The sequence below is a fragment of the Protopterus annectens genome, chromosome 6.part0 (genome assembly GCF_019279795.1).
Source record: "Protopterus annectens isolate FY-2018-M chromosome 6.part0, PAN1.0, whole genome shotgun sequence".
NCBI lineage: Eukaryota > Metazoa > Chordata > Ceratodontiformes > Protopteridae > Protopterus > Protopterus annectens.
In genome coordinates this window covers 1,496,014,182-1,496,030,233 of record NC_056737.1, presented here as the reverse complement: position 1 = coordinate 1,496,030,233, position 16,052 = coordinate 1,496,014,182, and the positions used below count along the sequence as shown (strand labels likewise).

The 16,052-nt window shown below is 37.1% G+C and overlaps 1 protein-coding gene across 1 annotated transcript in view; it reads right to left on the bottom strand.

Annotated features, from left to right (window-relative positions):
• DPP10 (dipeptidyl peptidase like 10) overlaps positions 1–16,052 on the bottom strand; it is a 3,628,631-nt gene that overhangs the window by 3,299,340 nt on the left and 313,239 nt on the right. Inside the window, exon 2 of the mRNA XM_044074976.1 lies at positions 12,463–12,577. Coding sequence (XP_043930911.1) covers positions 12,463–12,577 — 115 coding nt within the window. The remainder of the gene's footprint in view (positions 1–12,462; positions 12,578–16,052) is intronic.

Sequence of the window (16,052 nt, the reverse complement as noted above, 5' to 3'; positions counted from 1 at the left end):
TCATTTCCTGAAATGCTTTGGTTCCATGTACAGAGATGTTATAAAAGGTGAAGTAATACCTTTTATATGTACTTTGCATTTGGAAAAAATGTTTTTTCTGCTGCTGGTTTAGTTATTTTTCACTGTAACCTGCTGCTCTTGCCTAAGTCAAGTCTGCAAGTACTCAGTGGTGCTCACCTGTCAAGAATGCAGAGATATAGACAAAGGATAGCTCATCACAGCTTTAATAACCAATACGTTCTTGCGAGATTCAGAGTTGGCAGGGATATTGTAAGGGTTTTAGTGAATTTACATGGCCCATGCATGGGAACTGATGGAAACCATGGTCATCCTATACCTGTGGATACAAGGTATGTATCGACCTCATTATATCTGTCACAGGGACCTTCCAGAGATAGACTGGTGACATGTTGGGTATATCTGAAGCTTGTCATTAGATTGGTGACATGGGTATATCTGAAGCTTGTCATTAGACTGGTGACATGTTGGGTATATCTGAAGCTTGTCATTAGACTGGTGACATGCTGGGTATACCTGAAGCTTGTCATTAGACTGGTGACATGGGTATATCTGAAGCTTGTCATTAGACTGGTGACATGTTGGGTATATCTGAATCTTGTTATTAGACTGGTGACATGTTGGATGTATCTGATGCTTGTCATTAGACTGGTGACATGTTGGGTATATCTGAAGCTTGTCATTAGACTGGGGACATGTTGGGTATATCTGAAGCTTGTCATTAGACTGGTTACATGTTGGGTATATCTGAAGCTTATCATTAGACTGGTGACATGGGTATATCTGAAGCTTTTCATTAGACTGGTGACATGTTGGGTATACCTGAAGCTTGTCAATAGACTGGTAACATGTTGGGTATATCTGAACCTTGTCAGTAGACTGGTGACATGCTGGGTATATCTGAATCTTGTTATTAGACTGGTGACATACTGGGTATATCTGAAGCTTGTCATTAGACTGGTGACATGTTGGCTTGTCATTAGACTGGTGACATGTTGGTTATATCTGACGTTTGTCATTTGAGGATACTTCATTACTCAACATACTCTTGGCATGTGTTGATCAGTACAGTTATCTGCTACTGTCACAGCAGACCGAGTTATCTAAGGGAAGGCACATTTCCCTCAGATACTTGGTGAAACAGATGTAGCCACTGTTGTTATTAAGGCTCTATAAGGACCATAAGGTGAGCAATATCAAATCAGGAAGAGCTACCGTTCTATCCATTACCAGATAATATCTGACACATTTGTGTGGATAACCAAAGTGTTAGATCAGCATCCTGACAGTGCCAATATTGGTCATATCTGACGCAGAGGCTCACTCTACCTCCTCTCTTTGCAAGGAAGGATGATACAGGGTCAGCTTGTCGACTATAATTGTGTAATTAGTTTTACTTCAGAACATGTATTATTTAGTGGAAGGTACCCCCAACTGTTTTGTCTCTCCCACTCCTTTTTTTTTTTTTTTGTCTTTTCCCGGTGGTGAATGTTACACAGTTGAGCCTGTCCATAATCTTACAGGAATTGAGAAAGAAAGCTGCAACAACACCACTTTCTAGGCAAAAATTCTCCTGAAAGGAGTGTTTGGCCTGCTGGAAGCCTGTTTCTGTAGCCTTGATGAGTCTGGGGCTGCCCTTCAGTACAGCTCTGCTACTCCATTCAGGAGTTTTACTGTGTGTTGCTGTCTGCACAAAATGATCATGCACATGTCTAGTGGTGAAATGTACCATGATGATATTATAGTTCCTGCAACAGATTCTTCCAGAAGTAACAAAAGTGTAGCCAGCTGGCAGCATTACCTTTAGTATAAAAAAAGCACATAAAATATATCTGATGCATGTAATTCTATGTATGGGCTATGCTACCTGGTGTAAGAACCACTGTCACTGTACATGACAGTGTCTCTTACAGTTAAAGAACTTTGTTTGTTTGTTTCTTTCTTTCTTTATTTTTAGGTGTATTCATATACTTTGTAAATGTATTTTGTTTAGCAGGGGCATATATTCAGACTCAAGCCTGACTACTAACTGAGATTTGTGCTGTGAATGGCATTAGCAGGATAGTAAATGTGAATATGTTATTTTGTACTGTACTGTTGCATGCTGTTCTTTTATGGAGTGTGGTGAAATATTCTGATGATGTTTATATCTGAAAGTTAATTACCTGATATTTGTTGTTGGGAGATCTAACTTAGTAATTGGTAAAAATGCATTTATTTGATTAAGTATTGGTGCTGGGTTCCACTGTGAAGTTTATATGAGATGCTCTCTTCTACCATTAAAGAAAATTGTAGAACATTTCTGATGGTATGTTCTAGTGTTTTTTTTTTTTTTGTTAATAAGAAATATATCTTATCTGTTAAATCACTACTCATCAGATTGACTCATTCTGTCACAGGCACCAACTCATGTGTCATCAGAAGTAGTAGTAATCATCACTTGTACAGATTTCAGGGGGCTTGACACCCAATTTCTTGCCAAAATACGGTAATGGTAACATAAAAAAATAATTCTGACACCTACGGTCAGAGCAAAAATATAATGGCAATAACATAATGAATGAATACAACATTTCCACTAATTTCATTGTAATATCGTAACATATTCTAAGTGTAGTGTTATCCATTTTACCAGTTCAATCAGTCATAATTAATAATTGTACAAAAGCTGTACAGTATCAGTTATAAATCAGTTCACAAGTACAAGCATGTGTCACTTCCAGTATCTTGTATTTCTGATAAAATGAAGAGCAAAAATCGACTATGTTCAGTGTTCTCTCCCTTTAACTTTCTTTCACATATTAACACACCTATGTACGTTCAAGTAATAAATGATACTTCACATTTTACCAGACTGTCATTAAGATATAGCAATTGCATATGAACTTCACCTAATCATATTAATTAATTTGCACATTAACATTTTTCATTGAATTGGTTTGGCCTAATTTTCCATTACTTTTCAATAAGTTTTTGCTACCTTGCTTTAACTGTTTTGGACTTTCTCAATTCAAACACTGCCAAGCTAGGTGTAATACATTTAAACATGATGGCTATATAGGTTCATGGGTTCATAGATAGGTACTAGGCCATTGGCCCTAGGGCCTATACAAGCCTAGCCAAAAAGGTACCCTGGCTTTCGCCACCCAAGAAAATTATTTTCCTGTGCCCCTGTCAAGCAGAACCACAGAAGTGATCCCCGGGGTGAATTTCCTATTACCCATCCAATCATCAAGATTTTTCTTGAAGAGTGCTCATGAGGAGCTCTGTTTGACATAGATAGATAAGTGGTCTGTTCCAGAGTATGGGAAGTCTCTGGGACAGGAATCTATCCCTCCAGCATGTTCTGTTTATTGTGGTGACAAGATTTGGGTCCCTAGAGCATGTAGCTCAGAGGGATTGGGATTTCTTTAAGTGGAGCATGTCCAACAGCTCTGGGTTTGACATAGCTTTGTATGTTAGGCAGAGATCACCTCTGAGTAGGCGATATGCGATGGAGTAAAGCTGGAGTTTTTTTTAGATGGTCTACGTAAGGCATCTGTTTGAGGCCTGTAATCCTCTTTGTGAGGTATTTTTGCGGCCTTTCCAGTTGTTGTAGATGTCTTGTGAGATACATTCCAAAAGGGTGGTTTTACTCTATAATGGGTCTAATGAGTGATGAGTAGAGGGGAACAATTACTTATTTTTTTCTGGATGAGAAACCTTTTGGGATGAGGTGTGCCACGTGGAAGGATTTCTTGACCACTGTGGTGATGTGATTATCAAAGTAGAATACTGATAATAATTCTGGCCCATATCTGAAGTCGTTATGCAAATGAAGCCTAGCAGAGCTGATTTCTGAGAATCATAGTGCTATGTGTTCGTGTATCTGCTCTCATAGGCCTGACACAAGTTTGTCTTTTCATGCATGATTTGCACTGAGGGGACCTGAGTGGAAGAATACACCCCAACAAAGCATGTCTCCATCACATAGAAGTGTGCTATGCTACTGGGAGATATATCTGCAGTAAGTTAACATTTATGTAGTATTGTACTGAACCCTAATCCACACTCATCCATCAAAGCATACCACATCTTATCACTTACTAACATTCACTTAAATTGACTGAGGCCAGAAATAAAATGTAAGCAGTTTATTAATGTAATGAATTTACAAAGCAGCAAGTTTGAAATCACTATTACTGCAATACTTTTAAGGTCAAGCATTCATACATAGATATTCATGCACTCTAGACAGGAGATCCCTATGCATAAATATATAAGCTCTAAAAAAATCAAGAAGTCTGTGTGGCTGCTTCAGTTTAGTTAGTAAATTAACCTTTATACTTCTATCAGTTTAATAAGTAATGCCCCTATATTAATCCATGGGTTGGGCATGCTGATGTCACATCCTCCATCTTGCACTTACATACTTTATTTTTAAATTGGCACTTTGTAGGTCAGCAGCACATGTAAGACCCAGGGATATGCTCCAAGCTGATCTGAGAAGGAGAACAAAAATCCTTCTCTACCTCCTACAAGAATCATACAAACAGAAGCTAAAACAAGCAGCAACCAGCACTGAATGGAAAAAACACGACTGATTACTGAAAACTCAAAATACTGAATTTCATTTGACTGAGACCATAGTATCTAATTTTTGAAATACTGAAAATTCATTTGACTGAGTCTTATTATACTGAAAGCTTACAATGCTGAATTTTAAAATAATGAATTTTAAACCACAGACATACAGACTTACAACACCCATGACTAATGCTTTCTAAAATTTAAAAACTACTTACTAACCCTCTTAGCAGAAACTGGATGATATAAAGCAAAACTATGTGGGGGGCTATGCCCCACCCAAATATATATATATATATATATATATATATATATATATATATATATATATATGTATATATATCTACTTTAGTAGATCAAACATATTACAAGTTTGAACCACATATGGCCGAGACCATATGTTCGAACTTGTAATAGTTCAAACACTGAAGTAAAAAAAGAAAAAAAAACAACAAAAAACTAAATTAAACATCTGTAGCCCCCCTGCACCCCCAACATGGGGGGCTTCGCCTCCCACACACCCCTTACTTAAATATACCAACTCCAAGATTGCACTACATTGTGGAAAAGGGAAGTCTTCCCGTTCCGCACTGAACAGAGATCTCCATTCAAGTCTGATCGAACATTTACAAGTTCGAACATATGGTCTCGGCCATATGAGGTTCGAACTTGTTATATGTTTGATTTACTGAAGGTAGATATTTAACTCCAAAACATGCTATAGTAAAGAAAAGTGCAAATACCTTTTACTTACCTTACAATGTACACACTGCCACTACTGCCGGGATTGCACTAAATGTCTGCCATATTACTTCTCTACATCTTTTCTCAACTTCACTCTCATACACAAAAAAGAAAAAAAAAAACATTTTTGAAAAATTGGGACTCTATCAGCGACAGAGAAATATAGTACCATTCCTGTCTCATCTCCTACAGCACATCTCCTAAATGTCATCTTTCTGTGTACCGCTTGTGCTCTGATTCCCATGTTCCAACTACCATATGTTCCCCTTTCACGGCTTATAAAGAACCAATCAGGATATCAGCACAAGGACAACACCAGAGTCACTACATAAATCCTTTATCTTTTTAAAAAATGGTTTTCAGATAACTGTACTGTGCACTAATTTGTCTTACCTGCCCATCATTAGTTTATGTGAGTTTCATCAGATCCACACTCATCCACAAACTTCATAAATAGCCAAAATTAGTCAAGACTTTACATTTATAGCATGAGTTCTCATGTAATTAAACCATTTTTACCAATTTTAAGAACTTATAATTAGTGGACATTCCTTCCTGCAGGCTTTTACTATGCTGTAATCACCTTAATTGGATGGCACACAGCTTGTTTGCATATACATGCTCTGCACTGACACATGTTGCACAACCATGGAACTTGGACTATGACTTCAACCCCTACTTTTTTAATTTCTCCAAATCTTTTGGGTTTCTAATACCATGACTGGAATGGACCCCATTCCTAAGTCAAAGTATGACTAAAGTTCATAAAATTAGTATTGTTTCAATCATTGATATTAGCCAGAAGGGCTCTTTGTAGCACCTGTAATGTGCCCAGTAATGACTCCTTCTGCAATTCATATGGAGTTAACTGTATTGGTAACATATCTAAATACGACTGTAACTTCTTTTTTAATAAGACCCATTGCTCCTACTACTACTGGAACAGTCTGGGTATCCTCCTTCCAAATTGCCCTCATTTCTACCTGCAAATCCTGGTATTATATGACCTTTTATCTCTCTGTGCATTCACTGGGCATAGCAATTTCATTGATTAATGCTACTTTTCTCTTCTTTATCTGGTTTCCTCACATCTATTTTTTGAACTGTTGATAATAGGTGGTCCCATGTAATAGAAACTTCGCAATTTTCTATAATGCTTTATGTCTCATGTTTCCAATGTTTTTTCAGCTACTTCAGTATTATGTTTGCACAATCTGCAATGCAACCGTCTTGTCACATTATTATGCCTTTCCGTATACAGTCCTTTTGCCATTAGTATATCACAACCAGTGGCAAAATGTATGACTGTTTCCAACTCTGTTTACAAAACCAACATTTGTCTGTTTATCCCACATGTCCAATGGACTTTGTAAACCAGTGCGTACATAGTTCACTCTCTTGGGCAGCCAATATTAACCTTTCATCTTCTGGTTTAAATTCACCTCTCCTTAACCGTTCCTGCATTTGATTCAGATCAACATGAGGTTGTTCCAAGAATTTTCTATACTTGCAACTATATTTACACACTTTCCACATTTCCTGCCTTCTTATTTGATCTTTCACCATATATTCTTTCTTTTGTTTTTTTTGGCACATTCAGTTCCTGCCTGATTTTATGTACTTCTGGTTTAATTTCCATTCTTGCTTGACAGCGATATGTTTCTGCTAAACTAAGCAGGGAAGTCATCTTAGACTTATTATCCTCATGTTTCAAAATATTCACTATTTTTAGGTCTTGTGAGGTCAGCAGATATGTATATAGTTCCACGAGTACAGATCTATACATGTAATCCATTTCAAGTAGGCCCATACCTACTTTGGAATGGTGTGCACTGATTTGCATAAGTCATCTGATGGGCATGAAGCATCCTTCTTGTTTTCCTGTCCAACCTAGCCAAATCCTCTTGGGACCAGTCAAATCACTCCAGAACTGTAAGTTATGACAGGAAGAGCAAATTGATTTACAGTTTGGCCTTTGTTCCTAGATGTCAACACTGTTTTCAGTATTAATTTAAGCCTTCCAAGTTTTATCCCCATTTGTTTGTGTTTTATTGTTGATCCTTCATAAATTCCCAAATATTTATACAGTCCCTCTTGCTCAAGTTCTTTTATATCACATTCCTTTTCCAAACTGATGTTTTCTTGGTGCTGCAAATTTCCTGCTTTAAGGGTTGTTTTTGCACAATTATCAAGACCAAATGTCACTCTTATATCATCTGAAAAAGTTTTGACCACTTGCAGTTGTACTTTCAGTTCCTCATCTGATGAACTATTCAGTTTTAAATCATTTACAAAAATAAGAGAACTCTTTACACTTTGTTATTCTCTAGGAGCGAAATTGTAGCTATGACCTAATTTGTTATGTAGACAGTTTAATGGGTCAAGGGCAAGACGAAAGAGCATCAGTAACACAGAGTCACCCTGGAATATCCCCCTTTGATTTTCTCTGGAATAATAATTTGTCCTTTATCATGGCTTAACTGGGAAGTGGATTGCCACTATTTCATGATCACTATTGCAATCGATCAGAGTAGTGTGCATCATATACATTTTAAGCATTCTTTTATCCATAAATGTGAGATACTGACAAATGCATTTTGTAGTCTATTCGCACCATACTTAGAGTCCACCCTTTTTTACAGTTCACCATTATAACTTTATTTAACAACAAATGATCATCTATTTTATATGATATTCTTTTATTACATTTTTGTTCTATTGCAATAATAGAGTTTTCTTCTAAACTCTGGCAGCATCAGTTCACAGGTTCATAGGTTGGTACTAGGCTATCAGCCCTTGGGTCTGTACAAGCCTAGCCATAACAATTCCCTGGCTATTTCTTCACACAATATTTATTTCCCTGAACCCCGGTCTAGCAGGGTGACTGACGTGATCCCCTGGGAACATTTCCTATCTCCCATCCAGTCGTCAAGGTTCCTTTTGAAGAGGGCCAAGGAGGCACTCTGCTTGACATGTATGGGCAGTCTATTCCAGAGTATGGGGAGTCTCTGGGTCAGGAACCTATCCCTCCAGCATGTTTTGTTCATTGTGATAACAAGGTTTAGGTCCCTGGAGCGTGTGGCTCTGATGGATTGGGATTTCTTTAAGTGAAGCATGTTCAACAGCTCTGGGTTTGACATGGCCTTGTATGTTAAGCAGAGAACGCCTCTGAGTAGACGATATGCGACAGAATATAGCTAGAGTTTTTTTATAGTCGGTCAGCATAGGGTATCTGCTTTAGGCCTATGTTTCTTTTAGTGAGGTGTTTCTGCGGCCTTTCCAGTTTTTGCAGATTTCTTGTGAGGTACATACCAAATGGGGCGTTGTACTCTATGATGGGTCTAATGAGGGATAAGTAAAGTGGGACAATGACCTCCTTTTTTTGTGGATGAAAATCCCTTAGTGATGAGGTGTGCCACACAGAAGGATTTCCTGACTGCTGTGGCAATGTGGTTATCGAAGGTGAGACCATTGTCCACCTGTGTTCCTAAGTCTCTTATCACACTTTCGGTGTTTAATATACTGCCACTTATGTGGTATCTCATGAGTACATGTTTTTTTTCCCAAAGGGCATAACTATACACTTCTTGGCATTGAGCTTGAGCCCATGGCTCTGGCACCAAGCATCTGTTTCTCTAAGGCCCTTTTGTAGAATATCCACTTCATTTGGGATTCAGTAATGGCTCCCAGTTTGCAGTCATCTGCAAACTTTGCTAGCCAGAGTCCTTTAGTGTTGACCTGTACTTCAGAGAAGTAGATGCCAAAGAAGAGCGGTCCCAGGACTGAACCCTGAGGTACTCCACTTGTCACTTGTCTGGAGCTGGATTTGGAGTCGGCTAGTTTTACAGTGTGGGTTCTGTCAGTAAGCCAGTTGGCAACTCATCAAGTGATATAGGGATTTATGCCCAGCTTAGTAAGTTTATCTATGATTCCAGAGTGGGGGATGGTGTTGAAGGCCTTGTTGAGGTCCAGATAGGCTGTGTGGGGACCACCTTACCCTCGTCCACGGCTCTGGAGACTGATTCAAAGAAGTCAATCAGGTTCAGGAGACACGATCAGCCCTTCATGAACCCAAACTGGGTGGGGTCCAGTGTTTGAAGGTTGCCCAATATCTTTGTTTATAAGTTCCATGGTAATACGTTCCAGTGTACAGTTTATATATCGTTGGAAGGCAAGTTATTGGTCTATAGCTTTTTAGGATAAATTGCAGGTTCACGCTTAAATAGCAGTATTTGTTTTCCTGTTGTTAACCAGGCTGGTGTCTGTTTGGGGTGCACATATAAATAGCTCTTACTCATGGCTAAATCTTCATGTAAAGATGTTAATACTTTCAGCCAGAAATTAGGTACTGTAACTCGGCCTGGGATTTTCAAGTTAGGAGATTTTCTTAACTTTGTTTCAATCTCTCTGGCTGTTACTTCATCCCATTTCATATCCTGTACATTTGAACGTTTTATTCCTTCCTTTACTTCGGTCAGTTTAGAATCTGTGTTACGTTCCACAGGATATTCATAGATACCTCTCCAAAATGTATCTATTTCTTCTTTTTTTTTTGGTGGTGTTTCAATTCCTTTTGCCTTGTTTCACAATTTTCTATAATTTTTTCTTGGGTCATCAATAAATTGCTTATGTTGTACTTTTCCTTTACATTTATCTGCATATCTTCTAAGTTTTCCTGCCTGTGCTGAGATTCTTAATATATTATTTGTGATAGTGCATGCTAGATCCTGATCTGTTCTGATATTGTGCATTGCTTTTTTCACATCTGTCTTTTTAAGTATTTTTGTTGATCTGTTCCCTCTTTTATACTCTTCTAACAGAGACACTTCTTGTCTTAATTGCTTTATAGATTTCTCTATTCTAAACTTCCATGATGGCATTTGATTTCTCCCCTTCTCTCACCTTACTACCCTGTGTTTTTGTGTTAAGACTTCATCTGTTATTAATTTCGCTGGACAGTAATATATCCTATTTACGTCTGTTATATCCCATGAATATGAGTGGACAGTCCTAATACTTTGGTCATGTGTTTTAGCAAACTTCTAACTTTTGCGGTTTTATTGCCTTTCTGTAGTCTATTTCTTTCATTGCTGTTAATATGTCTGTCCATCTCTATTACATCAAGCAACCCTTCCCTTAGATCATTTTCTTCTAAACTGAGGTCATCTTCTTTTTGTCCTCTATTCCCTGTGGGCATTGTATAGAAAGCTCTGGAGCATCTACCTCTGACAAAGTCTCTTCAGTTTCATCCTGTGTCATCTGTTGCTCTTTCATATGGGAACTCACTAGCCTATCACTCCACAACATTGACTGTGTCTGAGTTGCCAAAGTTTCCTGTTCCTTCCCTTGCAGTACAACTCCAATTGAATGTTTCTACTGCTTTCCTATTATAGGTTCCAAAATATCTTCATGTGGTAACTGATGAGATGTTGTCCCCTCCACTGGTTTCTCCATACTCTGGGGATCCATTGCTCTGTCTTGCTGTGGTGTTATCAGAGTTAGATTTTCTACACTAAATCCTTTACCTCACAGGTAATCATAACCTCAGTTTCTGTTTCTTTAATTTCTCCATTACTGATCTTTGTTTCTACTTTTCCTCTTTTTCTTATTTTTTTATATTGTAAAATGTTCCATGTCTGGACACCTTTGCCTGTATTTCTCTTCAAACATCTTTGGTGCTGCTCTTTTTGTACTGATTCATTTGGCTTTCACCTCTATATAAATATTGCACCATATTAAATCTCTTTTCCTTTCCCATGTCCATATTTCTTCTTCAGATTTCTCCTTCTCCTCCTGTTTCTCCTTACTTTGGGGACTCTTTGTTCCATCATGCTGTGAGTTAACTTGTGTTAGAATTTCCTCATTAAATCCTTCACTTTGCAGGTGTTCCATAACTTCAACTTCTATTGTTTTAACTTCTACTTTACTAAACTTCTGTTCTACATTTGCTGTTTGTGATCTTATTTTTTTTTTATTGTGAAATTTTCTATTGTGATCTTGTTTGTGATCTTATTTTTTTTTTTATTGTGAAATTTTCCATTTCTGGATGCCTTTGTCTGTATTTCTCTTCAAATATCTTTGGGTCTTCCTTTTTTGAGTTGATTAATTGAGCTTTCTCATTTGCATAAATATTGCACCCTATCAGATCTCTCATTGTTTCCCATACCCATATTTCTTTTTTAAAGTCTCTAGATTTTGTTCATTATATTTTCACATATCCTCAGTCACTTCTTTTCCCAATCAGTCCAAGGTTTCTTGGTCTATATAACGTTTTTCATAAATCTGTTCCATAAATGAACACATTTTTTTTATTTGAAGCTTCTGACAGTTTTTCTTGTGGAATTATTTTTTTTTTCTTTAATTTATCTCTTAATTTTAGTGCATATATTCTGTCTAGAAAGTCAGGGCTTCTTGTATAATAGAAATAATGCATAATGTCTTTCTTATCCTCAATAGTCCACTCTATTGTCTTTATGGTTCTGTTTTGGCCTATCATTTTGGTGATTTTTCTGGACTGCTACTTCCCCCTACAACAGGGGGACATCCTCCCCTCAGCCTGGCCAAGCACCATTGTAGGAATATTTCCATGTCTTGAGGATTTTGCACTGTCATTTTTTTTACAGTCTTTGCACCAGTGTGGCTATCAGGATTGAGCACTTTTTTTTATCGTGGCTCTTGTGCACATAGCTATATTTTTTATTTTTTAATCTAGTTCTGTCCATGATATAAGCTATACAAAACACATTCTATATATCAGTGTTGACTTGGTGAGATTTTGTGAAAAATAGGGTCTACCTCATGAAGGCACTCACCAAGACTTGAGGATGAATTCAGTTCCAACAATACTGCTCTCCTTTGCTTGCTGATTTATCATCTCTCCATTTGGACCACATTTATCTTCTCTGCATTCACACTCCTTTTGTATACATAATGAACATTCTAGGAAAACCTTTGCATTGGATGACATGGTCAAATAATTGGAAAACCTATTAGAAATAGTTTTGTTGACAATTTTAATAATTAATCAGGTTTTCTCATGATGTGTTTCTTTTTCAGGATAGTACATTTATCACAAATATATATCTGGTAGCCCATACAATGAACAGAAACATTTGAAAGGGAACATGTTCTTACCTGGCGTTAAAAGGATGACTGACATTGTGATAAGCGAACATACAGCTATAATGACCAGTAATGCAATGGCTATTCCTTTCCAGTTTCTTTGCTGAGGACTGCTTCCTCCAACATCCTATAACAAGAAATATAATTTTGTCATTTGCAATGGGGGAAAGGGATTGTGAATAATAAGGGGTTTAATAATATCTATGTCTGTTTTGTTTCACTTAAGCACTCTGTCAAAAAAAAAACACTGTATTGATTCTAGAGTATGTGTATGAATGTATACATAAAGCTCAAACCTGGCTTTTGGTAGAGTTAGCAGAAATTATGTAATTCAAGCATTCAGTCTGGTAGTTAGTAAATAATCACTAGTCATGCAATGACACCAAAAACAGATGAGCCAGCATGTGTATGCAAAAATGTGTTTCTGTCTCTGACATAAAAATGAATGTTGCATTCATAAAGGTTGTAGATCATGCATGTACTGAATTCTAAATATAGTCTTTTTTAGTTTTTAGCAGGTCTTGTATATCAGAATGAAATAATGAAACCAGAAAAATATTATTCATATTATTCTTATTTGAAACACATTTTTTCACATCTTTTCAGATTTAGAATATGCATTTAATATTTCTATCAGAAGCACCATGCAACTGTTTAAATTTGTGCTATGTTGACTTAATATGTATTATTTATTTATTCCAGTTTTAAAATACCAGTTAATTCAGTTTGTATACATTATAAAACATACTCAACATTACATTCACAAAATGCAAAAATGTCATGATAATTAATGCATATGTGTGTGTGTGTGTGTGTTTGTGTGTGTGTGTGTGTCTGTCTGTCTGTCTGCATATTTATACATTGATAAGTGATGTTTATTTTCCTTTTCTGGAAACATACACATTTCTGTGTTCTTGTTCAGTTAACTGCATAATCTCTTCTCATTGACTGCTAAAATCATTTAGTAAATAACTAGTCATATTCAGTGAAGCATACAATAAGTGTAAATGATATGTATTCAGTAAAATTCTTATCACATTTTTTGTGCTTTATAGTCACTCAGAAAGATTACACTAAGTGGACATGTAGTTTACACTTTGTGGTAACCCTTATGAATCCCTGTCAGTATTTAAAGCTGCAAGACTCTCCGTAGGAAAACTAAAATTAGGTGGAGGAAGGTGTGAGTTATGTCTGTATTGTCTGTTCACTCAAAACAGTGTACACTTAGTGTAGGCTTTATTGAATCAGGCATAACAGTTTTCACATTTTCTTGTAAAAGCCATTGTTTCAAGATTTACTTTTTCTTCTTCTTTCGGCTTTTTTCCCCAGTTAGGGGTCGCCACAGCGGATCATCTGTCTGCTCATGATTGGCAGTGAAGTTTTATGGTGTTGAGTTGCCAGCCCAGCACCCAACCTTTCACAGAAGGCACACACACGCACACACTCACACCTAGAGCCAATTTAGAGTGTCCAGTTCACCTACTGCATGTCTTTGGGATGTGAGAGGAAACCAAAGCACCCAGAGGAAACCCACGCGACCACAGGGAGGACATGCAGACTCCTCACAGAAGGCACCCCAGCCAAGGGTCGAACCGGAAAACCTCTTGCTGTGAGGCTGCAACGCTAACCGCTGCACCATCATGGCCGCCCTCAAGATTTTCTTTTTCTATGGTATTCTTTCCTGGGATTTGCATATTGTAAACCATTTGATCATACCAAAGAACAAAAAAGTTGCATGTATGCTATAGTGTTAACCTGAATCTGATTCTCACAACAATTGTGTGATTCAGGTTGATATTGAACAAATCATTTGGCTGGTGTTCTAACTAAGCAACTGGCTAAGGAGGCCCTCATCTTTTATGTTTTAGTATTTCTCAAAATCAATAAAGAATAATTGAACTTTTTCTTTATTTTCAACTAATTTGATGTTTTTTTTTTTCCTGTGGTAGGGTCAACAGGTAATGAGAGAAATGTTGACTACAATTATACTTTTTAGCAAAAATTATAGTTAGATATTGTTCCATTGCCATCATAGATGCTTCCATAACTATTTTAGTGATCTCTGTAGTTGTGAATGAGACATTAACACAGGAAATGTTCAGTAAACCTTGGGGGAACATGAAAGATGGAACACCTGTGCCTGCAAAGGACCAGGGCATTTATGTGCTCAAAAAGGTGATTGCTGGTAAGACATCTGACTGAAATCTCAAATGAGATTTGTAAAAGACAAAAAAAAATGTATACTGGAACTGTTTACCGCTGCTGCAGTGAGTTTATTTATTTATTTATTTATTTATTTTGGGGGGGGGGGGTTGTTTCACCTTAAACTTATGATGTGGACTTTGTTTTAAGACTGAAAATTACCTGAAGCCATCTCAAACTGAACTATGGACAAGAATGTTTATTTTGTGTTTGTTTCTTATTTTCTTTATCCTCTGTAAGTACATCTGAGTTCAGTGGTTTACAGCTTGTATACAGAGACTCATTTATCATTAATATCATAGAAGGATTCCATAACCTAAATACTGTTTTCAAAGGGACAACCCCTTTCTTTACTCTCACTCATAAATTGACTGACTGTAAAATCATGCAATAGTAAAAATAAGATAAACTTCACTTATCTCCACTGTACTCTGCTCACTAGATCTGTGAACAGGATAGCAGGCATACCTGAGCAACTGACACCTTAACAAATAGTCTCACCTACAATAACCTCCAGTAACTGTTCTTCTACAAAGAGGAATAACTCAGTATATATGTATACAATATTCTTTCTATCCCTGTCTGTATACATCTAGCATATAAAGTATATACAGTGGATGTAAAAAGTTTGCACACCCCTGTTAAAATGCAAGGTTTTTGTGATATAAGAAAACGAGACCACAATAAATCATTTCAAAACTTTTTCCACCTTTAATGTGACCTATAACCTGTACAATTCAACTGAAAAAAAAAAACGAATCTGTAAAGGGAAAAAATATAAAAAAATTAAAAAAGTACAATACGCTGGTTGCATAAGCGTGCACACCCTTAAACTAATACTTTCTTATGTGTGCACACCTTTAAACTAATACTTTGTTGAAGCACCTTTTGATTTAATTACAGCATTCAGACTTCTTGGGTACACACATGCCATCAATTAGACAGACTCTGATTAACCCCAAATAAAGTTCAGCGGTCTTAGCAGGATTTTCCTGACATTTACTCAGTTGCCTCGTTGTTGAAAGGTCGCAGTCAGAAGAAAAGTACGAAACAATTTCCACAGCATTGGATATACCATGGAACACAGTGAAGACAGTCATCAAAAAGTGGAGAAAATATGGGACAACAGTGACATTGCAAAGAACTGGACATCCTTCCTACAGCAACGCTGAAGGAGCTGCAGGAATTTCTGGCAAGTACTGGTTGTGTAACAATATTGTTCCGTATTCTCCATATGTCTGGACTATGGGGTAGGGTTGCAAGCCAGAAGCCTTTTCGTACACTGAAAAACATCCAGGCCCGGCTAAAATTTGAAACACAATACATCAAGTCTCCCAAATGCATTTGGGAAAATGTGCTCTGGTCTGATGAGACCAAGGTTGAACTTTTTGGCCACAATT